The sequence below is a fragment of the Lissotriton vulgaris genome, chromosome 3_1 (genome assembly GCF_964263255.1).
Source record: "Lissotriton vulgaris chromosome 3_1, aLisVul1.2, whole genome shotgun sequence".
NCBI classification, from domain to species: domain Eukaryota; kingdom Metazoa; phylum Chordata; class Amphibia; order Caudata; family Salamandridae; genus Lissotriton; species Lissotriton vulgaris.
This window is the reverse complement of record NC_141689.1, coordinates 869,937,990-869,957,344: the sequence shown is the minus strand read 5'-3', so window position 1 is coordinate 869,957,344 and position 19,355 is coordinate 869,937,990. Positions and strand designations below refer to the sequence as shown.

At 50.1% G+C, this 19,355-nt stretch overlaps 1 protein-coding gene across 1 annotated transcript in view; it reads left to right on the top strand.

Moving 5' to 3' along the window:
• Positions 1-19,355, top strand: part of AOPEP (aminopeptidase O (putative)) — a 1,575,581-nt gene that overhangs the window by 58,797 nt on the left and 1,497,429 nt on the right. The window contains exon 2 of the mRNA XM_086961188.1: positions 9,197-10,099. Within this exon, the coding sequence (XP_086817314.1) occupies positions 9,297-10,099 (803 nt within the window). The 5' untranslated portion in view covers positions 9,197-9,296. The remainder of the gene's footprint in view (positions 1-9,196; positions 10,100-19,355) is intronic.

The following is a 19,355-nucleotide window of genomic DNA, read 5'->3' as shown; positions in this document are numbered from 1 at the left end:
TCCCCTGCATTAGACTTTCAGCAACTACTTGTATCTTGTGGTTTTACTGTTATTTTTCTTTGGGTCTCGTTTGGTGAACACGACAGTGATTGCTGATACCCATTCACATATTGTACATACATGTATTGCCAGATGGGGCAGTGAGAAAGAATTTTCCCCTTCCAGAGAAAATGGCATCTGACCTGGAAATACCTGTCATTTCTGGGCACTCACTTTATCCAAGGCATGGCCGTTCCTGAGAACATCTGGCCTCATCATCATGTGTTCAAGTAGACCCATACGCTTGTCTGTGGATCCACTCGATGTAGCTACGATTGTATGTGAAAAAGTTGCCTTCTAAAACGTAGTAGGTAACATTAGTAATAAAAATGTTAGTACTAATCTAGCCTTTGTTACTTCCTGCAGCCATTGGTTATTTTTCTGTGTTTTTTTTTCTTTCGGGAGGAAGGGGACCTCCCTTTATTTACGACTTCCCCTTTTCATCCTCATAGTTACTTTTGTTCCCCTATTCCTGATACCCCTGCCCCTCCCCTGCGCTCTTCCACCCTCACATCCTGATTGCTGTTTTTCCGCAATTTATTTTTTCAATTGCCAAAGTCTGCAGGCAGCCCCCTGCTCATCCATGAAACACACATCATTAATTGGGTGTGTGCTACTTGGCCACGCACCTCCTCATTACTAAGCTCTGCCTGTTGTCATCTAATGGCAGCCATTTTAAAATTCTTCTCATTTTCCAACAGCTTACAGTGAATTTAATGTTAATGCTAACAAATAGCATTTGAGCCTTCTGAGTGCAGCTCAAGAGCCACCTTGAGGTGGCCCAAAAGACAGATCCCTTCACATACATTTCTTCGACCTGAAAATGATAAACCTAGCTCTGAGGGCGTTTCAGTCCCAACTTTTGGGAAAGATTCTGTTGTATTACATCAAGAACGGTACAACTATGTCATGTTTTTTTTTTTTGTTGTAAAATTTTTATTTATAGTTTGCAAAGGTAAAAGTAGAGAAAGAGAGGAGTAATAAAAAAGAACAAGCAAAGGGAGAAGGAGAGAAAAGGAACAGGCGACATTCTGCCACATAACCCCACACAGGGGGTGTGAAAGAGCATTATTGCAAAAAAAAAGAATAAAAGGAAACCCAGATTGTGCATCAACAGGGACGGCAACCAGCAGAGACAACAGGAGTGCCAATGATATGGGCCTGCTGTCCACATTGTCCGAAGTGCGCGGTGAAGTCCCAGCGGTTGGTGCAAAGTCCCCAGCTGGAGAAGAATAATCCAAGCACGATCATAATCATAGCGTCCTCTCGCGAAGGCATATCAAGTCGCAACAAGAGAAAAACAACAACCCCAACTACCACCCCGCCTCCCCCCTCCCCTCCCCCCACCCAGTGGTGGCGACCAGCACTCATGCAAAACAGCAACATGCACACCAGTGATTAGATTTGAAAGAGATGAAGTGCCCGTAGTGCTGAAGGGCAAACTGCCGAAGGCAGACCACGTGACAAAAATCTCACCAAGGGGCCCCAGTTGAACATGAAGTTTTTAAAATTCCCCAGGAAGATATCTGAGAGTCGCTCCATACTCAGTAGACGCCATAGCCGTGCATGCCATAAAGAAATGGCAGGAGCAGTCAGGCTTTTCCAAGCGGCTGCCAAAGTCAGCTTGGCCGCCCCCAAGCATAGCCACATAATGCGCTTATCAGCCCTAGTCTGGTGTTCAAGCAGCGGGTCTCTGAGGCCCAACAAGACAAAGTCCATTGAATCCGGGAGTGGGTAACCCAGCACATTTTTAATGTGGGAGAGAATCTCTGACCAAAATGGCCGGATGGTGGGGCAGTCCCACCAGATGTGGCTGAAGTCGCCCAACATCCCGCAGCCCCGCCAGCACCTATCCGAGGTAGTCGGGAATATTCGGTGCAATTTGGACGGATACAAATACCAGTCGAACAGAAGCTTCATATGGGCTCTCTGAGATCAATAGAATGGTTATGTGCCGTCACATCCCGCCACAAGCTCCTCCATTCGCTGTCGGAAATGTCCCTCCCAAGGGTACTCTCCCAGTGATCCATATACCGAGGCCGGGGGGACATCGCGGTGTCTAATAGCATCCCATACAGAAAAGAAATCGCCCCCTTCATGGTGGATGTGCGAAGGATAAAAGTTTCAAATTTCGTCAAAGGTCTGGTAGCTGCGTCCACCACTCCAGGCGACGTCGCCCAGTGCAGGAGCTGAAGGTGACGAAAGCGCTCTGTCGGCAGAACACCATAATCCCTCATACAATTATGGAAAGTGAGGGGCGCGGCACCATGGAACAGGTGGGTGAGGGCCCTACAGCCACCCTCCCTCCAGTCCAAAAGGGACCCTCCGTCAACGCCGGAGGGAAGGCCGGGTTGAAATGGATCGGGGTGAACGGGGACGGGAATGTGGTCCACCGATCATCGCTACTGACCGTGTCCCAGACCTTTAACACCGTGCTGGTAGGGGTGCTAATGTACGCGTTTCTGGGCCTGTCCACCCTAGGTTTCCAAGCTAGGTCCCAGATGGAACGTCCCGCAACGCTTCGATCCATATGGAGCCAGTGCTTCTCCGAGAGCTGTTGGGACCATTCCACCAGAACTCTCAATTGGGCAGCCTTGTAATACAAGTGAATGTCCGGGAACCCCACCCCCCCCCCCCCCTCCAGCCGCGGACGTCGGAGAACCGCATACGGAAGTCGCGCCCGACCGCCTTGCCAGACGTATTTCAACATCAAGGTCTTAAGCCGACGGAAATAATCCACTCCTATCGGGATGGGCAAGGCTTGGAAGAGGTACAGGAGTTTAGGCAGGAGGACCATTTTAAGCGCATGAATCCTACCCAACCACAAGATATATTTGGGTTTCCACCGCTCCAGTTCCGCACGAATCAACGCCAGCATCAAAGGGAAATTAGCCTGGAATAAGGCGCCTATGGTAGAGGTCAGCCGTACGCCCAGGTATAACAGGGAGGAAGCTGACCGCGAGAGTGGAGTAAGCGACCGGATCTGGTGCACCTCACCAGGCGGTAGGGTTAAATTCAAGATGTATGACTTATCAAAGTTCACTTTGAAGCCCGCCACTGTTTCATACTCAGATAGAAAGCACTGTATGGATATGGGGTAACGACAACGCCGGATCCCGAATGGACAACAAGACGTCATCAGCGAAGAGTGAAATCTTATGTTGCTCACCCGTGAAGGGGAGACCCAAGATCCGCTCGTTCTCCCGGATCGCCAGCGCCAACGGTTCTATGCTAAGCGCAAAGAGAAGGGGCGAGAGCGGACAGCCCTGGCGTGTCCCTCGGGAGTGGTGGAAACTCCCGGACCTGTGACCGTTAACCAACACCCGAGAGGTGGGACTGTTGTAATTGGCCTCAAGCATTCTTATGAATCGGGCGAAAACCCGAAGGCCACCAACGTGCGGTGTAAAAACCCCCAATCAACGCGATCAAAGGCTTTTTCCGCGTCAAGCCCTACCAACACTGCCGGTATGCGAAACCGCTCCGCTTTTTCAATCAAATGGATGACGCGCCGCAAATTGTCGTGAGTTTGTCTACCTTTAATGAACCCGGACTGATCTGGGTGGATCAGAGCTGGCATCAGGTCTTGCAGTCTGCCCGCAAGGATGGAGGAGTACAATTTAGCGTCCAGGTTAAGGAGCGCTATCGGACGGTAAGAGGCGCAGTAGGTAGGATACTTCCCCGGTTTGGGGATAATAGTAATCATGGCCTCGGCCAGGGTGTCCGATGTCCTACCCTCAGCGGCCATCGCGTTGAAGAGGGAAACTAGGTAGTCGCAGATGTCGGATGCAAATGTTTTGTAAAATAGGGCCGTGTAGCCGTCAGGACCGGGGGCCTTATGTAATTTCAGAGCCTTAATGGCGTCCAGCACCTCCTCCCTAGAGATGGGGGAAGACAACAAATCGTTCCATTCCCTGGAGACCCGTGGGAGAGGCAAACCACCCAGGAACGCAGACTGGGCTTCTGGATCTAGAGCGTCGCCCGAGTAGAGATCCTCGTAGAAGCGACCAAAGATGGCCACCTTGTCCACATCCTTATGTTGAATAGAACCCGTACGGTCCCGTATACCCCCGATGTAATCCCTCTCGCGCTTATCTCGAAGCTGCCGGGCAAGGTGGCGTCCAACCTTATTGCCCTGGGAGTAGGAGACACGTCTAAGGCGTAGAAGGGTGAATTCCGCCCTGTTGTTGTAATAGGCCTTCAATTTCCCTCGCACCGCCGTAAGGGGGCGAAGGGTCACCCTGGAGGGGCTCGCCTTGTGCGCCTGCTCCAGGGTCACAAGCTCCGATTCCAGAGCTTCCCTTTCCTTCCGCCGAAGTTTGTTAAGATTCGCGTTAAGGGCGAGGCACGTACCCCGTAAGGAGGCCTTGCACGCATCCCACGTGGTATACACCGACGTGTCAGAAGGCGGGTTAAGATAAAAAAAGTCTCCGATAGCCTTCCGCAGCTCCTTACAGGACACCTCATCCCGCACCAGTGCAGCCGGGAAGTACCACTTCCGCCAGCCGTCCCCCCCTGCAGCCCAATGCAACCCAATTACCGCTAAACTATGGTCCGACAGCGAGAGCGGGAAGATATCAGCCATTCGAACATCCCCCCTGAGAGCCTGGTTAACAAAAATGTAATCTATGCGGGAGTATGAGCGATGGACGTGAGAAAAGAAAGTATAATCCTTGGCCTGAGTGTGGACGAAGCGCCAGCTATCCACCAGTCCCAGTTCGCCTACTTGACGTTGCGTTTCCTCCGAGAAGACACCAGTATCTGCCCTGCGCGCCCCTGAGCTATCTAAATCCCTGTCCCACACCATGTTGAAGTCCCCCAACAGTATCAAGTGTCCGTCTACAAAGTCCCCCATCTTGTCCATCAAACACTGCAAAAAACCATTTTGGCCTGCATTCGGAGCATACACCACAACAAAGGTACATAAGCGGCCATATAACGTCCCTTTCACCATTAACCAACGGCCCTCCTTATCACCGCTTACCCCCAGGGGTTGAAAGTGGAGAGAGGCCCGAAAGAGGAGGGCCACCCCTCTATGCTTCGTGGGCGCAGACGCCCTGTAGATAAGGGGGAAATGTCTATGGCGGAGTCTCAGTTCATCTCTCCTGGCCAGGTGGGTTTCCTGAAGGGCAACCACATCCAGGTGGTGGTCTGAAAGATACTTCCAGAGTTTCTGCCGTTTCTGCGGGGAATTGAAGCCTTTCACGTTCCAGGTGCCTTTACTAACAGGCATAATGAGGACCTGAGACTTCGTGCTATGCGTGTGCTAAGGCATCCAAAGTCCAACCCCCGACCCCCGCCAGTCATCAAACCACACTCACACCGAGGATAATTATACAGAGACAGCCAGAATAAAGCCTCAAGCACCCTCCGGCCATGGGGGGACCACACCCACCCCTGCCCAGCTCCCCAGAGAGGCCTCCCCCCAGCAAATCACAAGAATTGGAGAGGTAACATCGTAGTGCAAAATAAGAAGTGCAGAGAATAACACCATCAGCATCAACAACAGCACACAGACACCATTCTCGGTCGCCACAACACCCCCCCTCCCCACCAACCCCAACCCAACAACCCCACCACAGTACCAACGTCCAGAACTCCCTCCTTCCCACCCCCCTCCAGCAAACCAAGAAACAAGAAGACAGAGCACAAGGCCCTAAACCTGAACCAAGCACACAGCAGTTCCAATGGGCCACGGGTCACAAGGTCCACATCAGACTGGAATCGGGGTGGGGGCACCAGTTCGGGGGCCCCCAGGGCCATGGCCCGGGGTGTCTTCTCCAAAAGTATCATAGTACCCCGGGACCGTAGGGACAGAGACTCTCCGGCGCCCGACCATCAAGGAAGTCAGGGATCATGCCGCTCCAGAGCTCTGCTGAGTATCTGCAAGCGTGGCCGAGGCCACCGACGCCACCGCAGATCCTCTCTCCTGCAAGCTAGCAGCGTGGTCCGGACGCCCCCGGTCCGAGGAAGAGCCAACTCGATGCCATGAGGGAGATCGGCGCCGTCGCCTCGATGGGGAGGGATGCGTCGCCTGAGAGGAAGGAACGTCCTCCAGCCCCAGAAGCTCTTTCGCGGCCTGCAGGGAGCGGATCTGCGCCAGCCTGTTCTGCCATCGGAATATTATACGGAAGGGGTGCCCCCAGGAATACGAGATGTTACGCTCCCGCAAAAAAGCAGTCTCTGGGCGGAAGTCTCTAATCTTCTGGAGCGTGGACGCCGCTAAGTCCTGAAATAGTTGCGGCCGATGGCCTCTAAACTGTAAGGAGGTGATGGCTCTAGCTTTCCGGAGGATACGCTCCTTCGTCTGAAAGTCATGTACACACACGAGGATGTCCGGGGGGGGGGCCACCCCCTCGCCTGGGCAGTCCAACTCTGTGCACCCTGTCCATTTTCATTTCCTGCACGTCCTCCTCATCCAATATCTGCAGAAATAGGGCCTGGACATACTCTCGCAAGTCTCCAGCCTCACCGTCCCAAGCATCCGCCCTGATGCGAATGTTGTTTCTCCTGGAGGGATTTTCCAAGTCCTCCGCATGGGCCTGCAGGTCCAAATTCTGCTCCGTAAGGCGAATAATATCCTGTTGTAGTTGGTGCACATCATTCGCCACACTTAAGTCGTGATCTTCCAGGGTGGCCACTCGTTCACCAATGCCGTCTACATCCCTTCGGACCTCCCTTAGATCCGACGCTAGCTGGGCGCGAAGCTCGGAGATATCCTCCTTGATAGAGGCGAACAGCTCCGTCATGAAGGCCTTGGTGGCGGGCGCCTCCTCGTCCGATTGCCTAGACGAACCACTAGCCCCTGGGGAAGATGGCGGCTGCGATGATTTAGATGCTCCGTCCTTTACCGTCCTCCCCTTGCGCGGCAAATTAGACATCACGGAGGCTCGGCCGTGCCGTGGAGTCAAGGCTATTGCACCCCCATCGGGGATGAAGGGTGCTCAGGAGCAGCTGCGTCACCTGATCAAGATGGCGGCTCAGGAGCTTCCCGCCAGAGTCCAAAAAGCAATGCAGGGATAGTGACGTCCGGCAATAAGGCCCGGGTTCTCCGCCTCTTTCAACCGGGTCACCAAGGCAGCCAAACCTCAACTCAGTCCACCGCCAGCGGAGAGAGGACAGTGCGGCCCAGCCAGCCAGCCCGCAGGGTAGAATAGGCCTCTATTTCCGCTAACATGCCGGACCTGGGTCCACCGCGCAGGGCCAATGCCTTCGACCCGTAGTCGTTGCATGCCACGAGCTCCACCTTAGAGTGTTAGGTCGCTCGCAGGGACGAGGAGGACACCCCGTCTCATCAGTGGACGCAGACAGCCGCCTCCGCGCCGTCCATTAGCAGCCGCGCCCAGGCCGCACAACCTCGCCAAGGATCCGAGGCACACCCTCCACGTGGCCAGTCGTCCGTTGAGATCTTCGGTCCGTTACAGCAGAGCGCCCATGATCATCCCAGCGTCTCGGTAGTGCGGAGCAACACTGGCAGCGATAAGGGGGCAGAAGTGAACCGCTGCTCCGCGATGCCACGCCCAGCCGGCGCCGGCTCCACTGCACTCACAGGCCGGTTTCTCCCTCACGCAAGGCCGATGCGTAATAGGCCGGGTGATGAACTGCCCGTAGTGGCGCTGTACGGCCACCTAGGGTCTCGCCGGGTACACCGGACCTCTCCGCTCGGTGCTGGTGGTCTCTGCAAGCGTCTCAGAGTCGATTGGCACCCCGAGGGCGATGCTATACAATGCTTAGCAGGTCGGGCGCCGGAGCGACTCGAAAGCACGTCTTACTCTGACGCCATCTTGGCCACGCCCCCCACTATGTCATGTTTTAACAAACTCTCAATTAAGTATTCACTCCACCTTTCCAAAGTAGAAGTGTTTTAAATCTTTGTACAAGGACATCTTGCTCTCCACCACGTTTTTATGGGAGTTCAGAATACTGAAACAGACCACAGCATATAGAGCAGACGAGCTTTGCTTTCAAGACTGTGTTCCTTTTCTTTAGTTGACGGTGGTGTGGTTTCAGCACAGGTCTTACTAATTCAACACGAAGTGGCAGATATTTAGCTCAACCATCAATTCTTTGTCACCCTTGCTGGAAAAAATAATTCTAAAGCTTCTATTGTCCAATGCATAGTTTGCATTAGCAGGTATACCTTTATGGAACAAAAGTGCCATTACAGGTATCGTTCCAGCACAGGAGATAAGATTCCTCTTATGGGTCGTACTAAGGCAGCATCAGTTGCTGTCCAGTGACAACTTATGCATTCAACGCTGGTTCTCAGACTGATGGTTCTCAGACTGATACCTATTAAGTCAGGCCACGCTGAGGAACACTTTTAGCTAAAACCCCATATCCCTTGTTATTTTCAACCCTTCCAACCATTAACAGAGACACATGGAAAAATTCACAGAAGTATAGAGAGAAGAACGAGGCAAGTATTCACGATGGTGGCTCGTTCACTCTTAGTCATGTGGCTCTAAATCCATGTAATCACCCACCAAACATCCTCATTCTTTGAAATTATGTATGCATCCAAATATTTAGATGTAAAGAAAAAAAACTCAGCTCATTGATTGAAGCTAAGCAAGCTTACAGGAGGTATGAGGCAGCCTGTAAGTGAACAGGCACTCTGGGGAGGGGCAAGTATTTTTTTTTGTTGTTGAAAATGTTCAAGTCTTCTGTGTTGCTGGGAAGGTTCTTCAACATATTCCGAAACGGGAGGCTGTTAGGCCTGCGCTACAGAAGTAATTATGGCGAATAAACTGCTCTGTTTTGTAGTTGAGTGGAATTGTTTATCAGCAGTAGTTCCAAAACAAGACTATCAATTGCGCTACACATTACATTTTGAATTATTTCTGCTCGAAACTACTCACATTTGAGGAATCTTCATAAGGCTACTTCTCTTTATGAGAAAAATCCCAGAATTGTTATCTTTAGAACGGTAATTGGATATATGGACACGTTTTGCAGTTACTTGAAATATAAGTATCTAAACATTACAGATTTTTACAATGCGTTTAAATTCACATCCCCACAAAATAATGGCTAAGGACATGGTCATTTTGTTCCCTTTTGAATTAAGAATGTACAATTACCTTCCACAAGTCGACTTTCTACTTCCTGGATGTTTGACGTTTTTACTAATTCTGTGCCTGTTTTTTATTGTTTGCAGATAATTCAACTGGACTTGATGGGAAGCTACTGCGTGAATCGTCTGGTGGTAAACTGTGATGTTTTGTAATCGTACAGTTAAGTTGTTTCAGTAGAACACAATGCAGTCTGGGATGGATGTGACTCAGGATGACCTGCCCCTTATGGCCAACACGAGCCACATGCTTGTGAGGCATTACACCTTGGAGCTGGATGTTAGGTTTGAGAGTCAAACTTTGCTTGGCTCTGCTGTTCTGTTTCTAGAACCTGGAAGCCATTATGAGAAGTCATCTTGTGCAGCGGCAGTAGCATGTTCATCACAGCTAATGGACACTGGTATCAAAAGGTCACTTACAGAGTGCCTCAAACCCAAAACTGAAGTAGACAATGCTTTGTTAATCAGCCCAGATTGTGATTCTGTTGCCGTCAGCAAAGATGAACTAGACACTTCAGGTAACAACCAAGCTGACTGCAACACTGAACTTGTTTCTGTGGTCTGTGGGAAGAAAAATGTTCACAATACTGAGGATCACGGGAGAGAAGAGTTTGTGCTGGTGCTGGACTGCTGTGATCTATCTGTGTTAAAAGTCGAGGAGGTGGATGTTGCTGCTGTGCCAGGTATTGAAGACCTCAAAAGGTGCCAAGGATGGACTGACGTTTCTGACAAAGAACACTTGAGGAATGAGATTGTGCATGAACTTGTTTCCATCCCGGACCACCGTTGGAGAGAACAGCATGATTATTACACGCGATGCAGCAAGGCTCCCAGCTCGAGTCAACTCCAGTTTACCACTGATACGTGGAGCTTGCAGATCAAGAAAGCAGGATCTTTCACACCCATGGATTTCCCGCGTGCCATTAAGATAGTGTACCAAACAAGGCCAGAGGGAAGGTCGGTAAGGTGGACCAAGGACCAAAGCAACAGGTGAGAAGTTGCTCCTCCGACTGTCCCTTTCTATGAGGGGTATAAGGGTATATCTGAGGTTTGATGTTTATCAAATGTATAATTAACAATCAGAGGGGGGAGAGAGAAAAATCAGAATGGATTCATTCTCCCTGGGCATATTTAAATAAACAGTTAGAATCCACTCCTTGAGATTAAGGGTGTCTCCTCCACAGTGGGGAACACCTTTATGTTTTTAGGTCCCCTCACACACCAACAGGCCACTTGGTGTCATACTTCATCATTGGGGTCATCGTACCCCTCTACGGGGTACGGCGTGCTGCGACCTACGGAGACGTGGGAGCACTTGTTAGGCTATGTGTGGTGTTGGTGAGGGGGTATTTTGAATAAATGTGAGTGTATTGCGGGGTTTGGGAAATAGTGATAGTTAAAAAGAACCTGGCTCGTGGGGTGACTAAAAATTATTTAATAAGCCCCCGGGCTGGTGCTGTTAAAAATGAGGGTGGGAGGTCACTACGCTGACAATGTGCGTTGCCTCCTTTTTGTGTGCGTTGATATGTTTCGGTGCCAGAAGCACCTTCTTCAGAACGGGGGGCACAAATCCCCACCTTAATCACGTTTCTCTAACTAATACCAGAATTTTCTAATAAAAGTGAGGAAAAATTACAGTGCAGGTAAAAGTAATGTACCTAGCAAAAAAAGACGTTGTCTATTGATCAACCTGTAAAGGAAAGAAGACAATTTTTTTTTCTGGTGGTCTCTCTCTCCATATCCATAGGTAAAATGTCCAGTGGTTACAGGTGCCATACTATAGCTGTATTCCAGTGCTTATAGTGGGATACAAATATTTTACAAAAAACACATGTAGACATGTTTCCCACATCCATTCTTGCTTTTCTGAATAATTGTTGTTGCAGTGCTTGTAACTGCATCTGTGAAAGTGAAGTGCACACCAAGCTTAATCAGGATTGTGTTCCTTAATTCTATGTCAGGACCGGAGGCTAAGATTATGCAATAACTTTATTTTATTGCTCAGCAGTCAAAACCAACAATATAGCAAACATTAAAGTCTCCAAATCCCATGAGTCTTTGTTTTTGTACTTTCAACAGTCTAACCATAGAGTCCACCATACAAAACATACACAATGGAAAATCACTTTTTCTTTCTTCGCTGCTCATCAGCCAGATAAGTGATTTTCCTTACTATCTGTATTTGCATATATTAGGTGTTAATTGGTATTTGTGCTGTGCTTTTATGCTGTTTTGTTAGTGGCTGTTGTTGCCAAGCACATCACAGCAGCGTCTCCCTCAGTGGGAGCCTTGTACAAGGCAACTTTCAAGCACCGCTCTGTCCAACGCAGCAGTTCAGATTGCAGTTACAGGGCGGTCCCTCTATAGGGGTCAGCGGCATGGACTGAGCATACCACATACTTACCATTCTTTGCTTTCCCTCTCCTGCATGGCTAGTCTGCTCCGTTTCGTGTGATTGAGCGTGCGGAGGGTTGGATATAGTCCACATTGTGAATTTTGTGTCGGAATTGGCGGTCACCTGACTAGCGTATCGCACAATTAATGCTTGTAGATCTGCTATTTCAGTGGGTCATTTACATGATGTACCAGCTGGGGAACATCCCCATGTGTGCAGTTTATTGAGAAATATTCAGTTGTCTACTCCCCCGGAATCACGCTATTCCTCCTTATGGGTTGTGAATGTGGTACTGCGTCTTTTATTATCATGGCAAGATAACAAATATGTCACGTAGGTAGTTGTCTGATAAGTTGGCAATTCTATTAAGCTTGATCTCCTATAGACAGGTGTCAGATGTGCGAACACTTGATATCATGGCACGCATATTTACTCTGGATGGTGTCTCGTCTTCTGTGTCTAGGAGAACCAAAACTTATGCCAGAGTGGTGCATTACCCGACTTTCCCTTCTCACCCCAAGCTGTGTGTCGTTGGGTGCCTCCGGCTATGAGGCCATGGGTCCTCTGGGGATGAAACAACAACTCATTGCCCATAAGAGGCCGTTCAAGCCGGTTACTGCTTCTACTATTGCCAGGTGTGTGAAGTGGACTTTACAGGAGACTGGCATTGACACCTCCCCCTTTGGTGCACATTCTGCTAGGAGTGGCGATGGCCTTAAAAGCCTTTTCTTTAGGAGACAGTTGGAAGATATCCAATGGACAGTAGATTGGTCCTCAATCTCTATGTTTAGGATCTTCTTTTTTAGGCAGATCCCTGGAATGGCCCCACTGGAAGTCTGCCAGCTTTAAACTTGCATAGTCTGAGTCTCCGGTACTTACACCAAATATAACATTCCTAGCTACCATGAAGGAAAGTTTCAATTCTGTTAAAGGATTATCCCAACCAGTTATTCATTCTCAGTCCGCAACCCTCCCTCACTTTTAATGATTTACAGACGTGAGTATCTTTCTCTGATGCCCCTATTATATCATGATATTGTGCTGTAATCTTATTGCTAATATTGTGTTTGAGGTTTCTCTCTTAGCAATGTGTGGACTGCAGTTTTGCGTCCCGGGTATTGATCTATTTTTTTTTCTAGGGCAGGAACAGATCAGAAACAAGATGTCTGAATTAAAACAATAGAAGGATGTCTATTGCACAAAGGAAGAGAAAGTGATTTTCCTTGGTGGACGTTTTATGTGGTAGACTCCATGGTTAAACTGTTGAAAGTACTAAAAAAACTCATGGGATTTGTAGGCTTTAATGTTGTTTGATATAACTAATGTTGCTTTGGGCTGCTGAGCAATAAAATGGAGAAAATTATTTAATAAGCCTCGCCTCCTTGTCCTTAATAGAATTGAAACTGCCCTTCACATTAGCTAGGACATTTTTTATTTTGTGTCATAGGATCGCACTGGCAGGGCCTGCCTGTCTGATGTTTAAAAGGCTATGTAGTTCGGTTTAGCAGACAAAAGGACGACTGTAGCTTTACATCAATGGCTTTGTAGTGACAGGCGGGCGAATTAAGACCTCATAGATTAAATGAAATTAATTTTTCTACCTTACTTATTTGATTGATCAGACATTATGTTCTTTCATCAGTGGTCACTAGTATGGAAAATAAATTTGCCATTTTGCAGTGGAAACTTATGTTTTCTCTTAAACTGCATCTCTGGTATTAACAACATAATATTGAGTTTGTGTGTGTGTGCTCGCTCAAACTGGTTGTAACAATGCAAACACACATGTCTCTGAACTATATAATTGGTACGTTGGAAACAGACCTATCTTTCTGTATTTTTGTTTTAGGCCTGATAAATGGATATGGTTAGGTACACTGAACTGCAGCTTCTTAGACATGATAGTGCATGCTATTTATTTGAAAGATGATCACCGAGGGGCGCAAAAGAGATTAAATGTATCTTAATTCTGCTCTTTCCTTCAAACTCCAAGATTCATTAAGAATTCGTCCCTTTCTTAAACATAGTTACATCGAACCAGATGCGCTGGAGAACCAAGCTTCATGGTTGTGCTATTTCCTTTTCCTTTTGAGCAGGTCAAATATAAGCCTTCATATGCTGTTAGGCGTAGTACAACCTTGGCGACTTTATAAACGTATGTCTTTTTCCTATCCTTACTTATCTACTTCCCATATTTCAGTATTTTAAATCTGCTTGGAAACGTAACGAGCTGTTTTCGTTACTGGGCACACCCCTACAACGAGGCAAGTGCCTGAGTTTACTTCAAGTCCATTTAAAACAAAAAGACATCCTTTCTCTCCAACCGAGATAATCGCAGTTTTTTTTATTTACGTTTCAAATTTGCATTCTGAAAATGTGCAGAAATGAAAATAGGGAACATAATCCCTCAGTAGCGAAAAAGGTGGTAGGGCTAAGCGGATAATTTCATTTATTTATTTATTTAAAGAGTTTTATATAGCGCTGGCTAGACCTGAAGGTATCAGAGCACTTTACATAAGGTTCCACATAGTTGCAAACTTACATCAGTTACAAGTTACCAAAGATATTAATAAAAACTTTTAAGGAGCAAGGAAGAAAACGAAAATGGAGTGAGGAAAGGAAAGTGGGGAAGGGGAAAAAGGGGTAGAGTATAGATACGACGGAGAGACGAAGAGAAAGTCTTCCCAAGGTCCGGCTGGGTAGGTGATGGCCGAGAGGGAATCCGCAGCCCATCTCCTCTTCAGCTATCAGGTAGCTCCACCAGGCATTGGTCAAATTGCTAGGTCTCAACAGAAAAACATTAAAGGGATAGAAGACGGGAAGAAGGGAGCGTAGAGGGGGAAGGGGGTAGGGGGTAGGGTGAAGGGGAAGGAGGGGGTTATGACAGACAGACAAAGAAAAGTCTGCCAAAAGTCCGGCTGGGTAGGTGACGGCCGAGGGGGAATTCACAGCCCATCTGCTCTTCAGCTAACAGGTAGCTCCACCGGGCCTCGGTCAAATAGCAGGGTCTCCACGGTTGAGGGAAAGTTAAAAAAGTACATGTCCGGGAGGGAGCGCAGGATCAAGGTCAGGTGAGGGATATGATTAAGATCAGGTCGATGGCCAGTTCTATTGTCCAGGAGTGGTAGAGCATTGTAGAGAGACCAACTGAAGCGGCCATCTTGAGGTCAGGCATGGGGGTTATGACCTTGGTGTTAAGTTCCCTTGGTCCCCAAAATTTTCAATAACTCAAAAACATAGGGAGTGTAATCTATGCAGTGATGCAGCAGGAGGACAGGGCCAGTGTCAGCATGTCTTCGGAGGGAGGTGAGTGATGGGGAGATAAGCCGCCAGTGGGAGAGGTAGCCTCCATTAGCAGGTCAGGCGAGGCGCCTCCAGGGTCATTCCCACATAACCAGGGAGTAAATCTGGGTCATCCCTATAGGTCAATGTGTGACCCCCCTCCAGCTTGAATCCATAGCGTACCTTCTCGTGGCTGCTGCAGAGTTCCGATTGTTAGTCGCCGTCCCAACTCTCCAGCTGCATCGATCCCACAGCTCTCGGTGCCATTTTGGAGTCAGGCAGCCCCTGAAGCCGAGCGGCCGCAGCGTGCACGGTAGGTCCATAGTAGTGCCGTGGAAGGGACTCTCAGCCACCGATCCCAGAATAGGGGGAGGCGGACCGCCTATTTTGGGAAGGCGGCATCTTGGTGAGCTCCAATATTCCTCCTCCCAGTGCAATTCGTATTGTCAGAGAATGAGCCACTGCTCATGAGATCGCTCGCTGGTCTGGTGGGACAGCAATGGGGAAATGCCAGATGTGCACTATGAGGAGCAAAGCAGCGGCTCTGGATCTGATGCCGGTGATTAGAACCTGGCCGCCATTTTAGAGTCAGGCCTGGGGTATGACTTGGGCTGCAATATTTTAAAGGTTAAGCTTTGTTAAAGCAATGAACGTATTTTCCATTCTTGTGGTTCATCAACGTAAGAGATGCATCTTTAAATACTGATTTCTCGATTTGATACCAACATATCCTCTTTTCATAGCCCCCTCACGCTGTAGCAGATTTGTGAGGGCAGCTCCTGTTCTGATTGAACGTCCTTTGAGTAATTCATACTCTTTCACCATTTTACCACAGTCTTTTCATTAATATGATTGTCCCTGGACAGCTGGACATCATGAAGTACTCCCAGACTTCACTTTTTTCTTAAATTTAATCTTGGAGGTGCCGACTCTCACTTTACTGTACTTCATTTACTTAGCCAAGGAAGGCAGCCGAACCAGTAGACAAAACTGGCTTCAACTCACTTAGATAAAGCCAATAACAATCCATCTCTGGCTGAATTTTATAGAACCCCTCTTCTACTTTTTTTATGAGCTTCAGTGGGTTTATTTGTTAAGAAGGATTATTTGAGTCTCTGAGTCTTATTGGGGAAAATCATAAATTCTCCACATCAGCGTGATTCGAACGCCTCTCTTGAGCATTAATTGAAGATTCTCAGAGCTTCTCCTGGCCAAGAACTTTATGTCCTATACTGTTCAGGAATATTGTCCTGGCTTAAATGTATAAAATGAGAACCTCTTCACTGACCCAACAAGGCTGAAAAATGACAAGTTTTTTATACCAACCATTAAATTACAAGTCATTGAATTACATGTAAAAGAAATTAGTCATGTGTGACCCTACATATAAATGCCATTATTGCTCTCTTTAAAGTTTGTCAGCAAGGTCATTGACATTTCACTGTAGGCATGAAGCCAACCATCTCACAAATTGCCTATCTGTTGAATCATTCTGACGAGATCAACAGAAAGCCACAGTTCGACATATGCACTAATGCTGCATCAAAACCACAAATCTTCCAAACTTCTGCAGACTTCCTCCATACATCTCCAAAATCTTAAGAATCTGTTACTGTTAGACGGACCGGGAAGGTCGGCCGAGATTACGGGGAGAGGTCTCCGGGGAGAGCCGCCTCCAACGACTGTACAGACAAGTAACTTCCCCCCCACAGACGGACACCACACAAGACTGAAGGTTAACGAGACTTTATATGCAATTCTTAGGTTTACGATGGTATGATACAAGGAGGTCTGGACTCAGGGGTCCCCTCGACTCAAGTCTTTGGCTGAGGAAAGGGGTAGCGGGACAGTCTTAATTACCAATGAGTACGAAGTAGCTCTCAATCCTCGAGCTCGGCGTTGAGATGATCGGGCCGTGGAGGAGCCAAGCAGGTCCCGAGATGGATGAAGGAAAGATGACGGTCCGCGGCGGAGCCTGCAGGTCCCGGTGAAAGGTGACGGTTACAACGGTCCGCGGCCACGCCAGCAGGTCCCGACGACGATGAAGACTGTAGGTTACGACGGCTGTGGCAGCGCCAACAGGCAGGATGATGGTGCACAGGACAGAGCTACGGCAGCGCCAGTAGTCCGTCCAGGATGAGTTCCTCTTTACGTCTCTCGACTCCAAGATACAACTGCCTTCCTGCTCTGGAGCTGCCCCAGTTATAGGGCTGGCGTGCTTTGATGTCCGGACCCTCGCACTTGGAGGTCGGGAGGTCCGGGATGAGGGAGTCCAGACACCCAGCAGGGGGGTGGAGCCAGCGCCCGGGGGGGTGATGGGCGAGCGGCACTTGGCGGGGGAGAGCCATCGGCACCTCTTTCTCCCATTGACTTGCCAAGTAGCCCGCTCACCTCCTGGGTGGAGGGTGGTGCCGGAATGTCTGAGGCCAGGCTAGGCCCAGGGTTGAGGTCAATCGGGGGCCAGGCGGCCTCGTGATGAAGTGTCCAAGATGGCGGCCCAGGCTGGCCGCGCGGGCCGGCAATGGATCGGGCCCACGAGGTCGATATGTTTGAAGGCAGGGGTCCCTGAGGGGACGGAGGACGTGCAATGGTGGTGTGTGGTACTTGCGTGACCGGGCTCGGGCCTGGTCGAGCCGGGGGAGAGCGGCCCTTCACGTGGCCTGTCCAACATGCGTCCCCCCCAGCTGAAGGCGGGGAGAGCTACCCATCCTCTTGGGGACTCTCCTCGTCGAGGCGGAAAAACCGGGACAGGCCATCTGCGTTGGCGTGATCTGGCCCGGGCCGGTGTTCGACTGTGAAGTCCATACCTTGCAGGGAGATGGACCAGCGTAGCAACTTTGGGTTTTCCCCCCGCATATGCATCAGCCACTGCAGGGGTCGGTGGTCGGTCTGCACCCGAAAGTGGGTGCCAAAAAGGTAGGGCCGGAGCTTCTTGAGGGCCCATACCACCGCGAAGGCTTCCCTCTCTATGGTGCTCCAGCGTTGCTCCCGTGGTAGGAGTCTCCGGCTGATGAAGGCCACCGGTTGATCGAGGCCTTCGGTGTTCACTTGAGACAGGACCGCCCCAATGCCCTGGTCGGAGGCGTCCGTCTGGACGATGAACTCCCGGCTGTAGTCGGGGGCCTGGAGCACAGGGGCGGAACACATGGCGGCCTTCAACTGTTCGAATGCCGTTTGACACTCTGAGGTCCAGTTCACTTTCTTAGGCTGATTCTTTGACGTGAGTTCTGTGAGAGGCCCCACTATGGTACCATAGTCTTTCACGAACCTTCGGTAATAGCCCGTGAGGCCCAGGAAGGCTCGTACCTCGGTTTGGGTGATAGGGGGCTGCCAGTTCTGGATGGCGGCAATTTTCAGCTGTAGAGGGGCCACTAGGCCGCTTCCCACCTGGTGTCCGAGGTAGGTCACAGACCCTTGTCCAATTTGACACTTGCTGGCCTTGATCGTGAGGCCAGCTCGCTGAAGGGCTCGCAGCACTGCTCGGAGGTGGTGAAGGTGCTCGGTCCAATGGTGGCTGTACACAGCGATGTCGTCGAGGTAGGCGGCGCTGAACCCTTCGAGCCCCGCCAGGACCTGATTGACGAGCCGTTGGAAAGTCGCTGGGGCATTCTTCATGCCGAAGGGCATGACCGTAAAATGGTAGTGGCCATCGGGGGTGGAGAAGGCAGAACGTTCTTGTGCTCGGGGGGTGAGGCCGATCTGCCAATAACCTGCTGTCAGGTCGAAGATGCTGAGGAAGCGGGCAGCTCCCATTCGGTCGACCAGTTCATCTGCCCGGGGGATGGGGTGTGCGTCTGTTTTGGTGACTTCATTCAGGCCCCGGTAGTCGACGCAGAACCGGAGTTCTGGTGTGGCTCCGGGGGCGGCTGCTTTGGGGACCAGTACGACCGGGCTGGCCCATGGACTGTCTGAGGGCTCGATGACCCCGAGCGTGAGCATTTTGGCCACTTCTGCCTGGATGCAGGCCCGTACCCGATCAGGTACGCGGTAGGCCCGGTGGCGGATAGGAGAGCTGTCGCCGGTGTCCACATCGTGCACACACCAGGAAGTGACACCTGGGGTGAGGGAGAACAGACTGGCGAACTGTGACAGGAGGGCTTGGCACTCTTGGCGTTGTTCTCTGGTGAGGGTCTCCGAGAGTCGGACCCCATCCACGGAGCCGTCCTGCTCCTGGGTCCGCAGGAGGTCAGGGAGAGGCTCGGAGTCGTCTTCAACCCCATTGTCTGTGGCCATCAGTAGGCTGAGTTCTGTTCGTGCAAAGTGGGGTTTCAGTCTGTTGGTGTGGAGAACTCGGAGTGGGTTCCGGGAGGACTCCATATCGATCAGATAGGTGGCAGGGCCCTTGCGCTCGATTACCTTGAAGGGCCCCGCCCATTTGTCTTGGAGGGCGCATGGCTCCGTGGGGGACATTACCCATACCTGTTGTCCCGGTTCGAATTCAATGGATGAGGCGTTCCGGTCATACCATTTTTTCATGTCCTCTTGACTGGCCTCTAGGTTGGCTTTTGCTAGGTCTCTGAACCGCCGGGACTGGTTGCGGAGGGTGAGGAGGTACCGGAAGACATCTGG